We start from the raw sequence: 24,850 nt of genomic DNA, 5'->3' as shown, positions 1-24,850 counted from the left end.
GTTTTTTTCTCTCCTTTGTCTTTCTCAACTATATTTCAAGCTTAAATCTCCAATCCGATTATGACGTAATAATAATGTCATTTAAGCTAATTAGCAAATAAAAAAAATATAGTCAAATCCATATCAGCAATACAGTTGTACCATACTAGGAATAATAATCACAAACACAACATATTCCAACCCAAAAAAATAAAATAGGGTGCTGCTATTCTGAGGGCTCACTTTTGAATATTAATTGAAGGCACAATTTTTTTTTTAATAGTTATGCCGCTTTTGATCTTAATTAATACTTTTTAAATTGTTTTGTTAAATTTAATTATTTTGTATAAAGGAAACTGTTTAATGAGATTATTTTGACAAATTGACAAATGTATATAATTTTTTATAGAGCATTCACTCAGGGCCTGTTCGGTGCGCTACTGTGAGCGTGGGAAAAAAAAATTCACTCAGACTGAATTTTTTTTTCCCACGAGCACAGTAAAAATTAGTTCAATTCCCATTCCCATTCCCCGTCCCATTTAAACGCCGAACACGCTCTCATAATGTAAAATGTACTATTTAATAAAAGTTAATAAAGTAACATCAAATAATGTACATAAGAGAATTGAATTTTAAAATTTATTATCCATGCCATATCATATCATCTGTGTTCTTAATCGTCTGATTGTGTTTATCTCATCATTCAATCTGATTGAATAACTTATATTTTTACATGATGATCTTCTTAGTTAAATTAATAGTTTTGTTGTATTTAAAGGAGAAAATAAGCATGTAAAAATATAAGTTATCTGATCAGATTGAATGATGAGATAAGGCGATTAAGAACATGGATGATACGACATGAATAATAAGTTTGAAAATTCAATTATCCCATGTACATTATTTGATATAGAATTTTGTTACTTTTTGATATTACATTTATTCAACATATATAAGTGACTGCTCTGTAAAATATTTATATTTGTCAATAGTAATTTTCATAAAAAGATGTAGGTCTTTTTTTAAGCAGCTTGCCATCTATTTTATTGTTATCATTAAATACTTTCCTTCAGAAAATATTAATTAAAGACAAAAGAGATATAACTATATAAAAACAAAAATTATGCCCTCAATGTTCAAAAATGAGCCCTTAGAATAGCATCCCAAAAATTATTAAAATTTTGGTGGTATATATATATATTTTTTTTTTTGCTGCAATACATACATATTGACCAAAATTATAACGCCGAAATACCATAATACAGAAAAATAAATCAAAACACTCTAGATTTGGAGGATTTCTACATATATTCGGACCGCACAGCCAATCTGCAACTCATTTATAGAGAACCGCAGATTAAATTAGAAGTCTCTTAAAACTTAAATATATTCAATATTACATAGCTTCCGAGAAATCAGAGTAACTTTATTCTTCTAGTTAATTTTATTTGATTTTTACTAAATGTAACTGTCAAGAAATCAAATATGGGCCCCATGTTGTTGGCTCTTAACCTAAACCTTTCTGTGGTGGGTGCCCACTTAATTTGGGTAATTTATGACAAAACAGTTGATTATTAGCGAATTGAAATTATTTTAGTCTAATTGCATTCCGGAAGGAGCAATGATTAAGCTCAAGTTGTATTATTTTTCTCGGGTTTTGTGGGTCCCACCCTGAAAAGTTCTGATTTGGCTCATCCGTACACCTTTTATGAGCTGGAGCCTGGAGGTGTCTGTTATCTGTCAAGAAATGTTGTATTTTTCTTTGGTCTTATCATCTTTTCACGGTATAGTTGTTGTAGTTGAGCAGCTAAGTAAGAAAAAAAATATATATATATATAATTTTTGGTTTGTCGAAACTAGAGATACAGAAAAAAAATTCCTACTTCGTGATTTGATTTGAGTTTGATTCGTAGAAAATTTGTAATTAATTTAATTCGAAATTAGTTTGTTCTGAAATAAACCAAATCAATTCAATTTGAATTTTATTCAAATTTAAACTCAAATTGTGCATAGTTTGTTCGAAATTTATTCATAAACTATTTAGATTTGAATTTCAAATAATCCAACTAATGATTTCAACCATCAGTTTTTAATAATACAGGAACCAAACTTATATCAGAACTCAAAATTGTTAATATAATGATAACTTATAATATGAAAATATTTCAGCACGTAACAAATTTGACTAGGTCTATGCTGTGATTTTAATCAATTCAGTAGCGTAAAAGGTAAAGGAATTTTGGACAGGCCCATAATTCATCAGTGTGAATTCATGAAAGGTAAAAAGTAAAAAGAAATCGCGTGAATTTTGTTCAGCATGAAGAAAACTAATGCATAAAATATAAGTGGTTGCTAAAAAAAATTGTAGTTCGTGATTCGATTAACTTCAATTTGATTTGAAAAAAATCACAATTAATTTATTCGATTGAAGTTTGTTCTGAAATAAATTAAATCAATTCGTTTCGAATCTTATTCAAACTCAAACTAAAACTCAAACTGAGATAAATTTAATTTAGTCTGATTCGTTTGCAGCCCTAGGCGAAACGGAGGTGGAAAAGAAAAAATATACTTAGACAAGTTTATACTGAACTTTTTTTTTTTTTTTTGTATATTCCATGCAATGAGAAGATGTTGGCAACTTCCTAAGAAGTAGCTTTTTTTTTTTTTTTTGAATAAAAAAGAAGTAGCTACTATTGGCGCTAAAATTCAACGCCCATAACCTCCTTTTTCTTTTGAAATTGTATTGGATGCAAAGTTCAACTTTTATTTCTGAATATATAACCATAGTAGGGTTTAAATATTTCATTATTTTTGTGTTTCAATCACGCCTTACATTTTATTTTTAAAGTTCAAATAATTGATCAAAACAACGCAAGGTAATCTTCATATTAAAATGTGTTTTGGAGACCAAATTTTCTATTTTTTTTTGGAAGTTTTTTACTATTTCTTTTAGATAGATACAAGATTGTTATTTTTCACAAGATTTTGAATCACTCAAAAGTAATGAATTTGTACCTAAAATATTGTTAAAGAAGTTCCAGTAAAACATAAATTTTGATCACCAAATACATTTTGATATAGAAACTGCGTTGAGCGGTTCCAATTAAATATTTAAACTTTAAAAATAAAAATAAAAATACGAGGCATAATAAAAATTCAAAAATAAGAAAACATTTAAACCCTCTCCACACAATAATAACAAAAGAGAGGCCATGCTCCTATGCCCCCAACCGGAACTCATGTTCTTGCATCAATTCATAATTTCATATTGAAAGAGGACTGAAATGAAATCTGCTGAAATCCTCAAGGATTTCAGGGTCCCTGAAATTCCAAATCCAACCATTTAAGTTTTTCCATACACGAATCTCAAAGCAGACAGAACTTTATGCACAAATCACGAAATATATAAATGGTTGGATTGAAAATTTCAGAGTCCCTGAAATCCTCATGGATTCCAGCAGATTTGAACTCAAAAGGACTAGGACCACTTTACCTCACACTATTTTTTTTTTTTTTTTGAAGTAATATTAAATTGTAGTTGAAATTGAGGCAGGCAATTTGATTAGTTATAATTATAATTAACTGTCAGCCGCCTGGGCGGGTGGTGCCCCTCTTGGTACCAGATCCGGTCAAACCTACACGTGAAACATGTATACTCCAACACTGTTCTCTAAAATTAATTGCAAATAAATATGCTATGACTATGATCCTAAGGAGATATTTGTAGGGTTCTAAAATTTCAAATCCAACCTTTCATTGATTTTGAGATTTGTGCATAAAAAAATAACTAACTTATATAGAGATCCGTACAACTAAAACAATAAAAGGATCGTAGCAGATTTATTTCAAAATTAATTAGGCAACGTAAATGTTACGAATTGATAGTATATTATCATCAAACATAGTAGAACTAGGTGTTTTTAAGTTCACAAAATACTTTGAAGAGGTTAATTTTAAATCTATTACAATATTTTTCAAACAATGAAATTAAATTATTAAATCTAATTTACTTCACGGATTATGTATTTACATCTTAAATTTATAAAAATATGATTTAATTTAGTATAAAGTTAGGTTCAAATTAATTTATAGTTTCTTTTCTACCACTTAACTCTGTATTAAATTATTTCGAAAATTTATAAATTTGATACGTAAACAAATCACTTATGGAGTAGATCAATTTCAAATTTTTCAGCGATTTGAATTCGTTATTTGAAGTAATTCTGTTAGGTGTTGGAGTTAAGTTCAAAGAAATTGGTGAGCTTAATAACACCCTAGTTCTACTATAAAGTATTTGTATATTGAATCCAAACTAGTGAAACTAATCTATTTCAGAACTAGTGCATTTACATACAAAATTTAAGTTCTTTTGAATTTATTTATTATAAAATCAAGCGGTAAAATTTATTTTTCATCATACTTTTTACCGCTTGACTTTATATTAAATTTATTTAATAATTTATAAATTTTATATATAAACACATTACTTGTAAAGTATATTGCTTTTAACTGTTACGTTACGAAATTTTAATAATTAAATACAAAGAATTTAAAAGCAAGAATCGAAAATTGTGTTAATAAAATGAAAGTTTAAACCTTAATTAAGGTTCCTCTAAATAAGTAAATTAAGTATGAATCAAAACCGCGTTGAAATTTCGATATTTTGAGATTTTATAGGCTGAGTGTGGATGGGTTGACCCGCACTGCGGGTGGGTGCATCCGCACTCATGCAAACATGTGTTGATTTGAAATTCTGAAAAATTGACTAAGTGCTGAGTGCGGGTGAGTGACCCGCACTGCGGATGGGTTCAGCCGCACTCATGAATTCCTGTATTGAACTGAATTTCCTGAAATCGGCTAAGTATTGAGTGCGGATGAGGTTGACCCGCACTGCGGGTGGAATTCATCCGCACTACGCTCAGACTTTTTCCTGAACTCTTGCCTAAGTCCCGAGTGCGGGTGAGTGACCCGCACTGCGGGTGAAGCCACCCGCACTGCGTATGGTTTCTGTGTTAAATTTTACTTCCGAAAACGACCAAGTGCTGAGTGCGGGTCAAGCCACCCGCAGTGCGGATGGGTGCATCCGCATTCAGGGTAATTTTAACCCTAAAACTCAAATCAGACCCTCTCTCTCTCCCACTTCATTATTTTCACCATTTTCAAGTGATTTTCGTCCAAGAGAGAGGAAAAAGAGCGTGTGAGTTTCCGTTTCTTTCAGACTCCCGATTGTTGCGAGAAATCAAGTTTGGAACCGAGAAAACAGCCGAGGATCTCTCCTAACCCTCTTATTTGGTATTTCTTTCTCTCTCTATTTCTCTCGAAAAGCTTAGATTTCTCGATTTCTCAGATTTTCATTTTAAACTCGAGATTTGTGTTCGAATTGCTCGAGGACTAGTTCCTCTACACTCCTCGCTTGTTATTTGTTAATCTTTTTCCTGATTTCCTTCCGATTTGAGGATTTGGATTTCTAGGGTTTCGTGTCAAAATCCAAATTGAGCATAATCGTGAATTGATCTGTTTAATCCAACCGATTAGACTTATAATCGGAAAGGTTACCCTTTGATCCTGAATTTCTAGAACAATTAACAGCTGAATTGAGGTTTTGACCAAATTAGGGTTAACCCAAAGGTAAATTGAATTGAACCGAGAACCAAAGTAGTGAAACGGTGAATGAATGGTAACCTAAGTGGAATTGTGTAGGGTTTAAAGGACCCAGAAGTAAATTGTGTGAGTTTTAAAGGTTTTTAAGTAAGAAAGAAGGAACCGAAAAGAACCGATACCAAAGCATCAGAATTGAATTAGGACGGTATGAACCATTGGTAAACTAAAGTAAACGTATAGACCACTGAACCCGAATTAAACCAAGTATACGTATAATATAGGTGTAGGCTCGGTCGAGCAAAACTTAGCGAGGCAATTCAAGACGCCCGATCCGTAACTAAGCGGTACGCTCGTCATAATAAAGTGCCGGATTCTTGGACTTGTTTGATACTTTATTTTCAGGAATTAAACTGTGTATTCGTTTTGTCATGTTGAATATCATTGATTGCATCATTGAATTCTGTAGAGCATTTGCATAGCCCAATCAAATTAAACTCGAATTGATGTGACTTGAGTGATTTGCATGCTGGTATGGTTGTAGGTTGTGTCGATCTATTATGATCTGATTATGATTGAAAGTCACCACGATTTGATTTGATATGTATGTGAATGGATTTACGAAGTTAAGCACTTGGATCCAATGAATTTGCCAAGTCGGGCTGTATGCTGACTTGGATTCCCAGGATCCTAAATGACCTTAGGTGAACGGCCCTCGATATTCCCAGTACCGGTTGGGACGAGGGAGGGTGATTGTGTTATGAGATGTGATTGGAAATCGTGGGTGACATGTGTAATGTCTGTGGCTCGGTGGCATTCTCCTACGTGTTAATGCATTTGGAAGGTCAATTGACTATTACGACTATTGGAATGATTCCAACGAGGATTTTCTTTATATGATTTGAACCAGACCTTAATAAACTGTTAAGCCAAGCGATTGCAGATGAGTGTCAGATAAAGGGTCCAGCGGTTGGCCATCTGTAGGTGTCAGTAACCCTACATATGTGGGTTTGATAAAGGGTTCAGCTCGAAAGAACATCTGCAATTGCTACAAGCCCTAATTGATCGAGTTAAGCCAAATATATATGTTGTGTTTGAAATTCATCTTGGAAATTCCGTTAACTGTGATTCATGTAATAAATTGTTGTCGAGTAGTGGCATTCTGTTGTTTATGATTATATATATCTGTTTGCATTATTATTGTTGGGTTTCATTGTTGAATATAGAGTTTGATTGCAAGTCCAATAGTCTATCTGTGGCAAATTCGCACTGGGAATTTATTCTCACCCCCACCCTCCCGGTTATTTTACAGGTACTGGTGCGACTGATTCCGGAGAGGCACGCGAGTAGTAGGCCATAGTAGCTTATCATCTCAGGACCCTAGATATTTTGGTGTATAGTTTTAGGGTAGGCCTCATGGTTGGTATCCGGATGAGATACTTATGTTGTATTATTTACTGTCCAGACTGTGTACTCTGATTATATATTAGAAACTTGTTTTGAATTGCGTGTTGTTTGGTTTAAATTGTTAATTGCCTTGTAAGCATACACGGCGTTGTATGCTTACGGCGGGGGACTGTCACGACCCGTGGCCGCGGGGTGTGACATTAACAGTTTAGATTCATCATTTCAAATACATCTTATAGAATGTAGAGTTGAACTTATTATAAAATTTGATGAGTTTAAAAACACTCCAGTTCTACTCTTAACAAAAGCTACGTCGACTAGGGGTGGCAACGAGTTGAGTTTGTTAATTCTGGATCGAGCTAAAACCGAGCGAGTTGGATTTAGGGCATCCGAGCTAAAATCTCATCTTGAAATTGTGACAAGCTAGTCTGAGCTAACTCACGAGCTGGTTAGATCTTGTTTTAAGAAGAAAATAATTTTTACAAACTTTTTGGATCGAGCTAAACCGAGCTGAACCGAGTTAGACAATATAAATTGCACACGAATTCATACAAATTCACAAATTAATGTCTAGCCGAGCTAGTTCGTAAGTTGGTGAGCAAGCTGGGCCTCAGCTTGAACTCGTTAATTACAAACCGAACTAGTGATGAGCTGACTCGTTAACCGCTCAATCCAATAACAAACAAACTATTAACGAGTCATATGCGAGTCACGATCGAGCTACGAACTACGATTTATTTTTTTTTGGCCACCCCTAACGTCGACTTCGTCAACTTGATAATTATATATTTTTTTAATTTTATTTTTAATTAAATAGGTCTGTCAATATCATATCGTTCTCGTACACTGTTTCCACAGCGGAGCTGTTCGTCCGATCTTCTCGCAAGTTACGATTTACACGCGCTTTTTTGGTATCCAAGCGCCACTCCTTTTGCGCACCGCACGCACTGCGTTGAGAAATGAGAACTAGAGATATCAATTTGTAGCTAAAGTCGTGTAACCTTTTATATGGCAGTTTTCTCTGGTAAAAATGTTTACAGTAGCGGTGTGGATTACAGATCTTCTACCAATGTTTGAAAGTTCTCAACAGACTAATCAACAAATAGACCGCGACATTGAATTTTTTCGTAAATATTATCATTGTAGTAGTGCAACTTGTAAATAATTTACAAAGATTTAAATATCGTTTATTGCATCATAGCGGACTTGTTAAAAAAACAACACTATGTTTAAATAGCGTGGAATAGTGCGCTATAGCGTTGATAGCATCATAGCTTTTATAGTCTGAAAACGCTATAGCGGCGTTATAGCGCGCTATTTAGAACCTTGATAATTTAACATAACGCATCACACGGGACGCTTGATTTCAACAATCTTAAATTTTAATCTAAGTAGTAAATTAGTTATATAATGAACTTGTAGAATATAAATTTTTACTATTTTTAGATTTTTTTACTAGTTTTTATGATTTATGAAATATAGTAAAAATGAACAATTTTCTTTTATTTTTAAGTCATTTTTTGTTATCTTTCATAAATCATAAAAAATAGTAAAAAATTTCAAAAATAATAAAAGTTGGTATTATACAAGTTCATTATATAACCAATTTACTGAGCTACCTAGAACAAAATTTGAAGTTCATTCGAATAGTTTTTGAAACCGTAGCACGAATGACCTTATACTATCCATAGCACCCAAGCCTTACTCATAAATGAATATCAAAATAGAGATAGGATGTTGTGAAATTTCAAAATATTGGAATAACGCCACGTCCGTTGGATGTTATAAATCATCACATCCAGCTAATTCAATCCGTAAACACCGCACTTGTTAATTAACTAACAAAAAAAAATTCATGTGCCTGAATTATGAGATGATATATTTCCAGTACTTATGTATAGGGGTGGCAACGAACCGAACCGAACCAAACTTACCTTAGGTTTGAGTTTGGTTTGAATTAATTTCGAACCGAACCTGGTTTGATTCGTTTCGAACCAAACTCATTTCGAACCGAACCCATTTCGAGCTACACATTTTTCGAATCGAACCCGAATCGAATCACGAACTAAATTATTTTTTAGCAGTCCTAGTTATACCAGTAGTTTATACATTAATTTTTTCTCGCGGGACAATTCACATGGCTTCCTTTTACCGGTATGAACTATGAAATAAGTGTTTTTAAGTTGAAAAATTGTTCATGAAAAAATACATCAAAGACGGCTTTCCTAGTATGAACTATGAGAGACGACCGAAGAGAGAGGAGAGACAGTCATCTAGGCCGGAGAGAGGAGTGACAGCCGAAGAGTGAGTTAGGGAGAGGTGGAGAGAGAACTAGGTTATTGAGATTTGAGAGCGAGGGAGTGTCGGCTAAGTTAAATTATGACTTTCTATCTTGAATTTTAATTTCATCAGGTAAATGGACGGCCGATGTTATTATGAGATTCGAACCATAAAAATGATCGAACCCATTTCGATCGAACCAGGCTAGGTTTGGGTTTGGTTTGAATTAATTCCGAACCGAACCTAGTTTGGTTCGTTTCAATTCGAACCCATTTCGAATCGAATTAAACTCGAATCAAACCCGAATCAAACCCGAATCGAATCACGAACCTCGAATTTTTTTGCCAGCCCTACTTATGTAGTCCAATTTAACTGTTCTAGATAACAGTTGTTCGCTACTGTTTCAATTTAACTGCTTATTTAGATATCGATTAAGATGTAAACTTTTCACTGGATGATAATGACCAAAGCAGAAAAATTTCTTGTTGGCGTCAAGTAATATTTTTTTTAGTATAGAGATTTACTGTATAGATTAGCTGAAAGTAATAGTTTATCACGTCCTTTTTATATTCCGAAATTTCACAAAAATTCTACTGCTATTTCGATATTTATTTATCATTTTTTCTATTTATAAAAAAATCTACTGTTAGCCTGGAGACAGAATCAAATTAAGTACACAAAGGTGCACGCGCTGCTAAACAAATTCGTATCCTCTGCATTACCTCAAAAGGAATCTTTTGAGTTAATATATATGGACCGTCTGATCAGCTTCAAGATTCGTCCGAATTAAATACGCACTAATATTAAAGATCCCTATGTTTTAGGTGGAGATCAGATGAATTCCATTTACAATCGGACGGCCGATATGTATTAACTCAAAAGATGCTCTTTTGAGTTAAATGCAGACGATGCGGACCCCTGCTAAACCCCTTCACAATCTTTAAAAAAGAAAATAAAAGGAAACTACCCAAAATAGATCTGCAAGTGGGACCCACAGTGCACTTACCGAAGTACACATTACTAAAAGCGTTTTTTCAAAAAAAAAAAAATTACTAAAAGCAAGACTATAGCCGAATCCGATCCAGTCCTACTCCGATAAAACCTCCTGTTCTAGAACGGAGGACCCCCTTGGCCCTTTTTCCCTCCATCTCCCATCTCTCTCTCTCTCTCTCTCTCTCTCTCTCTCTCACTTGCAAGTTGCAACCTTTTCGACTAACCATGGACTCCTACAACTGTATCTCTTCGCCGCCAGACCTCGCCGGAGCCGGGCGGAGCCGCTGTGATTACTGCTCCTCCACCGCGGCCGTGCTCCACTGCCGAGCTGATTCCGCCCTTCTCTGCCTTCCCTGCGACCGCATCGTCCACTCCGCCAACGCCCTCTCTCGTCGCCACTCCCGTGCCCCTCTCTGCTCCTCTTGCTTCTCCCACCCCGCTTCCTACCGCCACGTGTCTTCTTCATCTCATTCTATCTCATCACATCAGTTCCTCTGTTCTGATTGTGAGGTTGGATCAGACCCTGCCCCAGTTAAGTTCCAAATCGAGTCCTTCTCCGGCTGTCCCTCCGCCTTTGAGCTGGCACGGTCGTGGGGGATTGATATTAGCTTGCCTGATCCGGGTTTGGATGTGGATCCTGATCCGATATGGTCCGAGATGGACTACTCTTCAATCCTGGCTGTTGATCCGGTGCTAAGGGAGCTGTACGTGCCGTCAGATCCACCCCTGGAGCTCTATAATAGGAGGAGAACGGAGAAGGGGTTGGAGATTAAGGATGATTTAGTGAGTCAGTTAATGGAGATGGGGAAGAGGGAGGACGATATTATCACTAGCAAGGCAATTGGACCGGGTACGCCATGCCAGAGTGGGGGTGGGGAGAAGGTGGGATCTCAAGACGATGAAACGTGGCAGGTGGATTATATGTCGCTCCTGAAGAGTGCACCCATTGGGGAGGTAGGGGAAGACGAGGAGGGAGAAGATGGATTGGTGTGGAACTCAGCGATTAGTAGGGGCGGGACTACAGAATTTGGGGCATCTCAGGTATTGAATTGCAAATCTTTCTTTTCAGCTGGCTTGCTAGCTTAAAGGGGAAAAAAGAAAAAGAAAAGGAGAAACCCTTCAGTTAGCTAAAATGTTGTTATAATTTTTTGGTATTTCCAATTTGAAGATCGCCTCTTTCCCAATTTGGTTTTCTTTGTTTAGTATTGATTAGTCAACTTAAATAATTCATTTTGAAAAACTGAAAGAGTTTTTTCTTTGTTTCCAATGCGGAACTCCATAAATAATTAGATTTTTCAATCTTTGAATTCCCACAGTTAATAATTATGATTATAATTAATTTAATTTCTCAATTGGTTGAAACAGATGCTTGAAGATTAGCACCTTGTATATGCATTTACACGTTAACCATTATAGGTTAGCATACAGAAAGTTTGCATTCAGCATTTTGGTTCATATAGTTTTTTACTATATAATTAATTAATAAGGAACAAATTTGTGATGAGACAAATGTGAGAATTCATACGGAAAAACAGAAAGTTTGAAATTTTTTATAGGGCATTATTGTAATCACATAGTGTTAGAAATCTCCAACACCAATACCTTCACAACTCACATTATTTTTATCATTTTCAAAGACATCATGCCCTTCTGTTCTCTTCAAAAAGATTTTGTGCCTTATAATAATTATATAAGATCTATTTCATTAATTAACAAAATGTCAACTTCAGACAGTACTTCTGGACCAAAATGGCATTGTCAAATTTCCTTTTCCATGTCCAGCTCAAAGAGGCTCTTCTCTTTTTATCTTCACTTTGTTTTAATGCAATTGCCCCACACCAAATATTAGGAATAAAAATCAGATTTAAATCAAATATAAATCTTACTTTCACACAGTGAACCTTTGTTTCTATATGATACTGTGTTTTGTAAATCTTACTGTAAAACAATTAAAACAAACCTCATCAATTTTAATTGAATTTGGTACTATGATTCCGTGTTTTGTATTGATCTGTTCATCACAATCAAGTAGTTGTTCTAAGTGCTTAGTTGGAGCATCTCTTTCTTGCCTTTCTCATTATAGCATACTTGACCTTTAAATATTTGTCGTTTTCTATTTATCCTCCTTTTTGGTCTAATTAGGTAAAGTGCATGAATAAAAGAAGTTATTTAAGAAACACATCAGCAAGCAAGAAAGCATCATAAAAATATAAAATAATATAAGTGAATTAAAAAGCATATAAGACTGTAGCACAAAAGGAAGCAAAGTGGACTTTGAACACGAGCAGATCCATCATGAGGTGTATTATCCATTATGATAATGGTACTCATCTTACCAGCTTTCAGCTTGTCTGGTGTACTTTTTATCGTCTTGATTCATCATTCGTCCATTAGCTGCAAAACTTTGGTTCAATCTAATTTGGGTTAATCGATGGTCAATTTCATTTAAACAGAATAGCTTAAGTGATGAGATTTTGGTTCAATTTTTTTTTTATGCGACTGCATAATTGACTGTTAATTAAGGCTAATCAGACATTTCTTTTGGTACATCTGGCAGATTTGGGACTTCAACCTAGGAAAATCACGGGATCACAAGGGGCAGAATGAACTGGAATTGGGATACAATGCAAAAAATGATGGCTTTACTATCAAGAGCTATAATGAAATTCTCAAGGATAACTGCTTTACAGCTGAAATAAATGACTCTGGTAATATATATGAAACAGCTGGCCCTGTGGGAAATGATGATGGTCTTTCTTCAAACACCCGACGCTTTCCAACACGCAATGTAAGACATCTTGTATTGCTGTTCCTGTTGACTGTCTTTTACTCCTTTTTTATCTCAGAAAATAGTTTCCTTTTTCTACAAGTAAGAGTGGATAAGATGATATAAAGTTACCTCAAGGGCTAAGTTTGGAAGTGGGAACAAGTAGGGGTATATATGGTGATATGCCTCAAGGTGATAGGAGTTATTCCCTTATCTTTCCACTTTATCCCACTCAAAGCACACTTCACATCCATAAGAGTAATTATTCCACTGAAATGGGCAGCATCTTTACTGTGATTACAAATCTCAAAGCTGCCAGCATCTAGCCCACGCATGAAATTGAGTACTGTTCCAGATGCGTGCTTCTGCTTATTCCAATTTTCAGGGCTACCCCAGAGAATACGGAATATGAAATCGTGGAAAAATTGAAGTTCGAGAAAATGAAATCCGTATACTTGATTAAAACCATACTTAGCCAGAATCAAATTTCAACTGTACAATTAAGCATTAATAATTTGTGCAATTGAGCACCAAAAAGCAATGTGAAAACAAAAATATACAGAGATTTCCATTGAAAAGTGGAGTTGCTATTCTATTGAACGGATTCTAGAGCAGATTGTATAATTGAAAGTCCCGTTACTGGCATACATATCTGTTGTACCGCCATGCACATCCAATGCAAATTGCATCCCATGCGCACAACTACCATGCATTTCTCCGTGTTATTATATTTATCCATATCCAAAGCATCTTGCCAATAAATTGGGTGCAGTAAGGATTGTAATTGGGGCTGTTACTCACGATGACAGATAACTCTTGTGAACATATATGTCATGATTAAATATGGTTGTTTCAATAGATTTCTACTTTGGTTGGTAGCTAAATTGCACCAGTGCAATAATTATTGGTTCATTCTTTTTTCTTTTTCTGTTTTCTTATATAAGCCCTACCAAGTGCCATCTTAACTTTGAGACTTATATATTGTATATTGTATTAATCCTGATGCAACCTTTTTTTTTTTGTCTCCTTCCAGCTGAGCACTACAAAAGCAGTTACTGGCAAAAGGAAGAGCAACTCGAGCCATCCAGCAGTTGATGGACCTACCACGTCAGAGACTAGAATACCAGGTGTGATTGGTCAATTTGGATCTTTAATCGATGCAGCTGTTACGCAAATTTCCTTTGTGGAACACCAGCAAAATCTAGTCAAGGGAGAGACGGTCAAACTCTTAGCTAAGCTGGATAGTGAGTCTATTGCACAGAACCGAGGCAATGCCATGCAACGTTATCGCGAGAAGAAAAAGAACCGCAGGTAACGGATGTTGCCATTTTTTAATCTATGTATTTGGTGTATTTATTTCCACTACCACCGGTGCATCAATAACATTATTTTCTGTGAAGATAGTTTTTTTTTTTAAATGAATAATGGGTGACAAGGATGTTGCTTTGGATTTTGGTGCCTAACCGGTTAGTTAAGTCATCAAGTTCAGAACTATATCCGTTTGAATGTAGGAAGTCACTGGAGGATCTGTGAACTTCTTCTAAAGATGATCTGTCTGAAATTTTATAGGTACGAGAAACATATCCGATATGAGTCAAGAAAATTGAGGGCTGACACAAGAAAGCGAGTCAAGGGTCGATTTGTTAAAGCTGCTGATTTTTCAGATGCACGAAATGCAGGCTAAAGCAAAAGCCGACTTGAAGGAAGTCTAGTTGAAAAGGTTCGGCTTGTGAATATCAATCCTTGTTTTGATCAAATGAGAGTTGTAGTTTTTAGATGCTCGTTTGTTTGTTTGTTTATTGGTTAAATTATCTTTTCTTTTCTTTTCTTTTTTCTTGCCATGCAATCCTGATTTCCATGTAGCTGTTTTTACTGGATTTGCTAGCGCAACGATTTCTGTTATTGTGATAATCCAATATAATCCTATTTTATTTCATTGATCGCCACATCAGTTATAAGAGTGAAGCTAGGGTGTAATGTGCTCACCAAGAGGGTTTGGTGAGCACAACTCCAAAAGTATATCGGATTGATTTAAAATACCAAATCCTAACCGTTGAAATCGATATACGTCATGAGTGATGCATGTACACGCAAAATTTTAAAAGTTTCGAGTTTATTTGCTACAAGGTCAAGCGGTCAAAGGAATGAACCTTTTATAAGTTAATTTATAAGTTATTTTATATATTCAATTTTTATCATTTTTTTGACCGCTTGACGTTGTAGTAAATAAAATCAAAACTTTTAAAATTTTGCATGTACATGCATCAGTCATGAAGTACATAGATTTTAACAGTGTGAATTCGGCGTTTGAAGTTGATCCGATATACTTTTGAAGATGTGCTCACCAAACTCTCTTGATGAACACATCACACCCTAGCTTTACTCCAATTATAATTCCTATATATTGATGATTAATTAAACTGTTATTGTAGTTGGGAGTTTTACTTTATTAGGTTAATATATTAACATTAGCATATCGGTTCGTGTGCTAACGGGTTTAATTAGCTTTTTCATATTCAAACGGTTGATTTGAATTACTAAATAATTTCTAAATATAAATAATTGTTAATTACAATTCACTTTTTTAAATTTGGTATTCATTTTTGAAAGCTTTATTTGTTTAATAGAAAAGAAATACAAGGAATTAAGAGCTTTATATTTACTCGGTACTGTTTAACACTAAATTTTTTGGGGCATGATAAATGTCCCCCACTCTCATCCCCCCATTATTCTCTCAATTTTATTTGTTCAATCTCGTCCACATTTCTCATGATCTATAAAGAATTTTGCGAATTTAAAACCACGAACGTCTTCTACGCAATTTTATCTTTCAAATGAGATCCATCATGACATACTTTTGAGCTCGTCATCACGCAAGTATTTATACCTCATCATTTAAGTATTTATACCTAGTATTTTACACATATGACACTGCTGACATTTAAAAGTATTAATATCAAGTATTACAAGTATTTATACCTATGCACTGAAGTATTTATACCTATGTGGTCAATTATTTTTGTTAGAGAAATGTTGACGCAGGGACAATTGAAAAGGTTGATGCGGAGATGCGGGATCCACGATTGGGGATAAATACTTACAAGTATAGGTATAAATACTTGCACAATGAGGTATAAATACTTGCACAATGAGGTATAAATACTTGTGTGACGATGAGCCCAAAAATATATTATCATGAACCTTATTTGAAAGATAAAATTGCGTATAATACGTTCGTGGTTTTAGATTTGCAAAATTCTTTATAGATCGTGAGAAATGTGGACGACATTGAAAAAAAAAAAACTAAAAACGTGTATGATTATTCTTCCCATGTAGTTTGAATGATCCCCTCATATAGTCATATCAAGTTAGACATGCAATTATTAATATCTTAGTTTGCAAGTATTAATTTATTATCTTCCAAGTATTTATACTATGAATTTAATTAAATTTGGAAGACCATAGTGTTTTGAATAAATTTAATTAAACTAGTTAGTTAAGTTAGTTTATAGAAGTTAAACACGATTGGGGAAAAATACTTATAAGTATAAGTATAAATACTTGCACGATGAGGTATAAGTACTTGTGTGACGATGAGTCCGAAAGTATGTCATCATGGATCTCATTTGAAAGATAAAATTGCGTAGAATACGTTCGTGGTTTTAGATTCGTAAAATTTCACATAGATCATGAAAAATGTGGACGACATTCGCAAAATTCCATATAAATGGAGATTTAAAAGATGGGGATGAGAGTGGGGGGATTCATATAATTATTCAAATTTTTTTGGTGAAATTTCAAAGACTTATTTTTTTTAGGAATTGAAAACTTTATTTCTTTGACAAAAAATGCATGTTGTTGATATTCGAAAATTAGTGTAGGCTACCAACCTAATTCCAAACTTAAATAATTTGTGGTCTAATGCAAAATATTCTACAAAAATGTACAAAGATGTGCATATTATTGACCAAGTTGATCATGTTTTTTGTAACATCGTTGGAAATCATAATAATAAGATTTATGAGTAAAATTCGTATTATTTTTTCTGACATCTCTTTTAAACTTTTTCAAATTTGATGAATTGTAAGAACAACACGCTATGTATCTCATATTATAAACTACGAACTTCTCGTTTCTTATGTAAAAATGGCAGTAGTTTTATTTGTTATTTGAATTATAAAAGTAAAAACTATAGGAGGTCCCCCTTGTTTCCGAGCTCCAAGTTTCTCATGAGACATCTCTATCAGGTTATTATACAAGCTTCTCTGCCTGTTTCTATAAGAGGCCCCTTTCTTTTGTAAAATGTCTGTGTTCCTTCTGTTTGTTTTTTTCTATAACTACTGTTCCTCTGTAGTTTGTTTTTGTTTTTTTGTTGAGAGGAGTTCCTCTGTAGTTCTGTTTGTGTTTGTGGGGCTATTGCATGTGTCACACCACGGCAGCGTCAACATAGATCTGAAAAGCAAGGGCCGTGTACACCCTTTTACAATTTGGAAACATTAGTTATGGGCCTAGGGTTTGGAGTTCGAAAATAATAAGGCTGAATCTGGGGCCTAACTCTGCGCATTAGCAGAAGCAGCCCATGTGAGGCTTGTGACTAGATGTGCTATCGGGTCGGGTAGGGTTTAGATACTATTATATTTGGACCCGCACTCTAAAAGTGTTCGGATTCGAATTTTGATCTATATACTTATTAGTTTCAAATCGGGTCGTGTTCAGATTTGGATACCTATCTATCCGTAGATATTTTGGATGTAGTCTTTTGGTTTCGGGTAGATTGATACCCATAGCCTGTTTGTGGATTATCGGATCCATATATTTATTAGTTTCAATACAAGTTGTGACTGGTTTTGATAGAAGCTTGTACTTACCTTAACATCTTGTTTGGATGGAGAGTAGAGGGAGAGAGGGAATAGAAAGAAAATATTTTTTTTTTCTCAAATCATGCTTGGTTAATAAAATTGGACGCTGATAACAATCCTTGCAGCCTCCACCCCGCATTTATCTCCGCAGATACTGTCAAAAAAAATATGGGGGGACCGCTCAATCATTAATGAGCGTTTAAAAAACTGCGAGTATTTAACTTGAAGCATCAAAGTATTTACCTTGAATTTGTCAGGTATTAAACCCTCTGCAATGATCTCTATTTATGAAAGAATAAATCAATCCATTAATTGTCCCCGTACAAAATTTTTCTTTTTTTTTGAATTGTCCCCGCACAACTGGGGACCGCTCAATCATTAATGAGCGTTTAAAAAATTGCGGATATTTAACTTGAAGCATCAAAGTATTTAACTTGAATTTGTCAGGTACTAAACCCTATGCAATAATCTCTATTTATGAAAGAATAAATCAATCCATTAATTGTCCCCGTACAAAATTTCTTTTTTTTTTGAATCGTCCCCGCACAATTGGAGACCATTAAATAAACAATCCTCTCACCCAATGATAAATACTCTGAGACATAATGATAAATACTTTATGTTATATAGGTAAATATTTTACATTATATGGATAAATACTTTATGTTACATAGATAAATACTTCTCGAGTGAGTCTATGATATTATGCATATCACGAGTTGTTACCGTGCTACGGCTCTATATTTGAGTTTTCAAATTCTAACGGTCGATCCGAATCGTTTATCTTGTTCTCCATATTAATATGTGTTTGGAAACCAAATTTTACATTTTTTGAAAATTTTTTACTATTTTTTTAGATATTTAGAAAATCACTTGATCTGAAAATTCTGGACCATCCAAAAACAGTGATTTTTCAATAAATCTAAAAAAATAGTAAAAAAATTTCAAAAAATGTAAAATTTGGTCTCCAAACACATATTAATATGGAGAACAAGATGAACAGTTCGGATCGACCGTTAGAATTTGAAAACTCGAATATAGAGCCGTAGCACAGTAACAAATCGTAATATGCATAGAACCATAGACTCACTCATACTTCTCAGAAATAATGATAAATACTTTTTTGAACATCAATTAACAGATAAGTATTTATTAACATGGATTGTTATTAGATAACAATATAATTAATGCGGAGATTGTTTTTAAAGGAATAATTAAAGCGGAAATTGTTATTAGAGGAAGGCATAATTAATGCGGGGATTGGTATTAAATGACAGTCTAATTTAATGCGAGGATAAAATGAAACTTTTAACGAAATTAGTGGGGGGATATATGGTAGTTAAGGAAGAGAGAGAGTGTGGGAAAAATGAGGGGGATGGGAGTGGGGGGTTTCATATAATTATTCAATAAAATTATGTTCGAGGTGAAGGGTACATAAGGAAAAAGATTTAATGTTGCATGATTATAATAAATAGAATCCACTTCTCTCTCGATTTGGAGTGTAATGGATGGAATTTTTTTTCGTTACAAATATATCCAGAGAACATGACACAAGCCCAACTCTATATCTTACATATATAATTCTCATTCAATTTTTTTTTTTTACAAACCTACAATAGTCATTGAATTTCTCGTTAAACTTCTAAATTTTAATTAATCAAACATAAAATAAGACGAAAATGAAAGTTAAATTTATCCAAACCATTCATCTTGTTCTCCATATTAATATGTGTTTGGAGACCAAATTTTACATTTTTTGAAATTTTTTTACTATTTTTTTAGATATTTAGAAAATCACTTGATCTGAAAATTTTGGACCATTCAAAAATAGTGATTTTCAATAAATATAAAAAAATAGTAAAAAAATTTCAAAAAATGTAAAATTTGGTCTCCAAACACATATTAATATGGAGAACAAGATGAATGGTTTGGATCGACCGTTAGAATTTGAAAACTCGAATATAGAGCCGTAGCACAGTAACAAATCGTAATATGCATAGTACCATAGACTCACTCATACTTCTCAGAAATAATGATAAATACTTTTTTGAACATGAATTAACATATAAGCACTTATTAACAGGGATTGTTATTAGATAACAATATAATTAATGCGGAGATTGTTTTTAAAGGAATAATTAAAGCGGAAATTGTTATTAGAGGAAGGCATAATTAATGCGGGGATTGGTATTAAATGACAGTCTAATTTAATGCGAGGATAAAATGAAACTTTTAACGAAATTAGTGGGGGATATATGGCAGTTAATGAAGAGAGAGAGTGCGGGGAAAATGAGGGGGATGGGAGTGGGGGGTTTCATATAATTATTCAATAAAATTATGTCCGAGGTGAAGGTTACATAAGGAAAAAGATTTAATGTTGCATGATTATAATAAATAGAATCCACTTCTCTCTCGATTTGGAGTGTAATGGATGGAATTTTTTTTCGTTACAAATATATCCAGAGAACATGACACAAGCCCAACTCTATATCTTACATATATAATTCTCATTCAATTTTTTTTTTACAAACCTACAATAGTCATTGAATTTCTCGTTAAACTTCTAAATTTTAATTAATCAAACATAAAATAAGACAAAAATGAAAGTTAAATTTATTTTCCTTCATTAATCATCCAAACATAAAAAGATTAAATATGTTAAATCTTCATTTCTATTCTATTCCCTTCTATTCTTTTATCTCCCCTCTCTTCCTCGACTCTCCATCCAAAGAATGTGTAATATGAGAAAGTGCTTATTTGTTATAGTAATTGTGTAATTTGAAAATTTGTCGGTTCCAACAGTTGTTCTTTTATGTCTCGTTCGAATGCTTTTCATTTTCTAATTTTAAGTTTTTTATATTTCTTATAAATGGTGTTTTCTTCAGTTGCTCAAGTTTTTTTTTTTTTGTTCTAAATGACACTAGTTAATTTTAAGTGTGTGGTTCGTAGAGTAGTCAGTTCATGTTTTTCTTTTAATCATTTATGTTGTTCATGTAATAGCAATAAGGTTTCCCTTGAATTAATATTACTATTTTTTAAACCTTGATTCTCAAAACATGATAATTTCTCCAGTGATGGCGATAAGTCCTTGTGCTCTAGGAGCTGTTGAATTGGGCATGAGCACTAGACACCAAACCATAGTGACAAATGAATTATTCGGGTTCAGTTCGACAAGATCAAAAATTCGTGATTCGGGAATAATTCAGGTATAATTCGGAAATGATTCGGAATTATCCGGATCGGAAATCTCAGTCCTACAAGGAAGGAAAAAAACAAAAAACAAAAATAAAAATAATTGTTCTTGGAAAAATTTAGAAAAAAATCGTGAATAATTCGTAAAATTCGGGAAAAGTTTGTAAAATTTGAGAATTATTCGGGTTTAATTCGGTCAAAGTCCGGTCAACCGAATAATTCGGCGTTCGGTTCAGTATCACCCCAAAAAAGAATTAAACGGGTATAATTCGGATATCTTGTCACTATGCACCAAATAATACCTGAAAGGCCCAAAGGGATATCTACACAGGCCAGATCTGAAGAATCCATATCATCTGAGGTAACATATTATTTCTGTTTAGATTATGGCCGTCTGATTAGAATCTGAGCCAATCCGGTCTAAAGTAGAAGCACGGGCTGCTTTAATAATCGTGCGGATTCTGAGTGTACAGTCCACATCCAAACATAAATATTACGTTACCTTAGCTGATACGAATTCAGATCTGAAGGGTTGAGCGTATCTGATTAATCATCTAAGGGCCCGCATGTGCTTGTCAGGCCTTATGAGACCAGTAGTTGAACTCGGTCCATGTTGATTGTTGAGAGACGGAGATCTCAGCAATTTTTTTATTCATAAAAATTATAAAATTCGGACGTACGGAAAATTTTTAGTGTATCCATCAAAACTTTTGAAATAGCCAATTTTCCCATCAAATTACTATAATATTCAATATTCCCATTCAAATTTGACATTGTTTCTTCTATACCCTTTTAATTACTTAATGTTTTATTTAATTATTTTTAATTTTTAATTGACCAATATGCCCTTTGATTTGAATTGAAGGTGTCCATTATTTCTTAATTTCATCTCCTCCTTCCACCCTGTACTTCACACGCTTATTTGAAGGAAATCGCTGATAATTTTTTTTTGTTCCATAGATCACACATAAAAGCTTTTTAGCCCTAAGTTCTCCCTCGTAAATGATTGTTAAATATATATTAAATTAGTTGCTTCTCTCTTCTCCACTGCCCATCTTTAAGATCTCTCTATCCATTAATTTTTTGGTTTGCATATTGACAGCTCAATGTTTCCATGATAATATCTTTTCAAATTTACAGCAAAAACTCGAGGTTGAAATAAGAGAGTTCGAAGATATGATTAACCTCCTTCCGAAACTGTTGCTTAAATTAAAACAAAAGGGCCTTGCTGAGGATTAATTGTCAAATCTAAATTGTCCGGAATTACTTCAGCTCTTTTATTGACGTTTAATTAGTCTGACTATTCCAAAACATTTACAAATTAAAACGAACTAGCATGTAACATATCCAATACACAAAGTTTGTAAATAATTTTTTAGTTATTTCAATTGAAGAGCATAATCTTTCTTTCACATGATCAGTAAAATAAATTCTGAATCACTAATTTCCCAACTGGCATAGTAACTCCTCAGGTTAAAATCTCATCAAGGCGATCTATATAAAAAGTTGAATCCTCTAAGCCATCAAATAAATATTAAAATTATGGAGAAATTAAGGAATAACAATGGCGGGAAACCTCTCAAAACAAGAGGGCGTAGCAGGGGAAAGAAACGCAAGTATTGGGCTCGTTATTCATTCTTTTGAAAAGACATACAGTAAATTAAATACAAGAACCCTTGGTATTTACCCCGGGGTTTGTTTATGAATTATTATATATTTTAGTCAAAAAATCTTTTGTGATAGCTATTACTAAAAATTTGAACTCCTATTTTGGTTTAAGCACACAACAGGCTTGATTTCTAAGACAAACTTTTATATGCGACCTCTTCAAATGAGCGTGAGGAGATGAAATTAAGAAATAATGGACACCTCAAACTAAATTAAAGGGCATATTAGTCAATTAAATTTTTAAAATAATTAAATAAAATGTCAAGTAATTAAAAGGGGATAGAAGAAAGAATGTCAAATTTGTATAGAGATATTGGATATTATGATATTTTGATGGGGAAATTGGCTATTTCAAAAATTTACTAAGATACAAAGAGTTGATTTTCTGTGGATTGGACTCAATGAGTCAATAAGTCCGATCTATAAAGGGTTGATTTTTTGTGACACAAAACCCTCCCTATCTACGGATACAAAGAGCTTTGTGTTGCGGAAAATTAATTAGAAAATTTATGGATCTCATTCAATGATTTCAATTTATAAAGGAGTTGATTTTCTGTGGCACAAAACTCTATGTTTATGTATAAAAGATCCATAAAATTTTCTTTTTTCCCACAACCACAGTTTAAAAAAAAAAAAAAATCTATGGATCGGACTCCTTGAGTCCGATCTTAGTATATTTGATACAAATGAAGTACTCTTTCTATTTGTGTACATTCGAATATTATAATTTCTATAGATAAAAAAATTTCGACATCTCACGGTGATCATGGGTAATAATAGCCTAGTAGGACCAAGTTTTAACTTAAAAAATATAGCAAATATAACATTATTTCTATAATAATATTACTATTACATAACGAAGAAAGTTTCAAGGTCATAAACTTTAGGATCTCAAAATTCAACAATTATTAGTTTTTTATATTTTGAAATTTGAAACTCAAGTGCGGAATATAAATGGTTGATCTTGTGTAATTTCATAAAATTTTATGATTTTTGGAGCTTTTTTTAATACTAGATTAAAATATTACACGCTGAATGCATTCAAATTAATTAATCGATCATAAATTCATAATTAACTTCATTTGTTTATTTTTTTTACCACTAACTTTATATAAAATAAATCAATAAATCATAAAAAAATTAAAAAACTTATGGTATTAGAACCCTCCTCTATAATTATATATTAATAATTTTTTTTCTTAAAAAATTATTGTAGAGTATGATCAGGCTTTACTACAATTCTTTGTCGGACTAATCGAAATACAATCCACGTAATTAAAGCCAATTAAATTATAAATCTGCATATTTTCAAGTCAGATTGATTGGATTGGTAGAATCAATTGGGTTACATTTGCATCGGTATCTTCTAATTTCTGATTTTAATATAGGAGCATGATTTTCTACATGGGTTTTTCCAATTTTTTTTTATTTATTTAACATTTTAAAATATTAAAATTTCAGTTATTAACATTTTGAAAAATATTCCATTGTTATGAAAAACACATACATTGTTTGTGCACCCTTTAGTGGTAGTACGTAAATAATGTATATACACTTTTTATTTTGATGCGCAACATTTGTTGCGTGCCACTCTTTCTTGGTGCACAAACTAAGTATGTATGTGCATAAGAACCTTTTTTTTTTTTTTGAAAATATTTGAAATATTGATATTCAATTTTAGATGTTGGTTATTGTTAAATTCAATCCAAATGGTCATTTTTGTTTGAATTAAAAAAAAATACGTGACTATCGAGTATCAAAAACTTCAATTGAAGTTTTGAGATATTAAATGACATACTTTTTGCGCTGAAACTTTGACCGTCTCGGGTTGAATTTTGGGATGGATTGTAGATCTCTTGATGAGCTTTCTGAAAAGTGATCAAACAATGAAATCAAAATTTCTATCAAAAATCATGTTTATTTAAAGTTCCGGAAAAGTTCATCGATATTATTGCAAAAATATTGATGACACGCTAATGATTTATACTCCGATTAATCTCAATAGTCGTGCATTAATATATCATTGTAAAAACATCAATGATGCGCTGATATTTTGTACACTTGTTTTGAAAAAAAAAATATCATTTAAATACAGGATTAGAACGCA

The 24,850-nt window shown here is 33.2% G+C and overlaps 1 protein-coding gene across 1 annotated transcript; it reads left to right on the top strand.

Moving 5' to 3' along the window:
* Nucleotides 1-10,312: 10,312 nt before the first annotated feature.
* On the top strand, nt 10,313-14,960 carry LOC144569525 (zinc finger protein CONSTANS-LIKE 14-like). Its single transcript, XM_078319908.1, has 4 exons — nt 10,313-11,298; nt 12,815-13,045; nt 14,058-14,335; nt 14,594-14,960. The coding sequence occupies exons 1-4, from the start codon at nt 10,483-10,485 to the stop codon at nt 14,706-14,708; spliced, it is 1,440 nt and encodes a 479-aa protein (XP_078176034.1). The 5' UTR covers nt 10,313-10,482; the 3' UTR covers nt 14,709-14,960.
* Nucleotides 14,961-24,850: the final 9,890 nt, after the last annotated feature.

The sequence above is a fragment of the Carex rostrata genome, chromosome 18 (assembly GCF_964058835.1).
Source record: "Carex rostrata chromosome 18, lpCarRost1.2, whole genome shotgun sequence".
NCBI classification, from domain to species: Eukaryota; Viridiplantae; Streptophyta; class Magnoliopsida; order Poales; family Cyperaceae; genus Carex; species Carex rostrata.
Note: the sequence above shows the minus strand (reverse complement) of the source record. Positions and strands in the feature narration are given on the sequence as shown.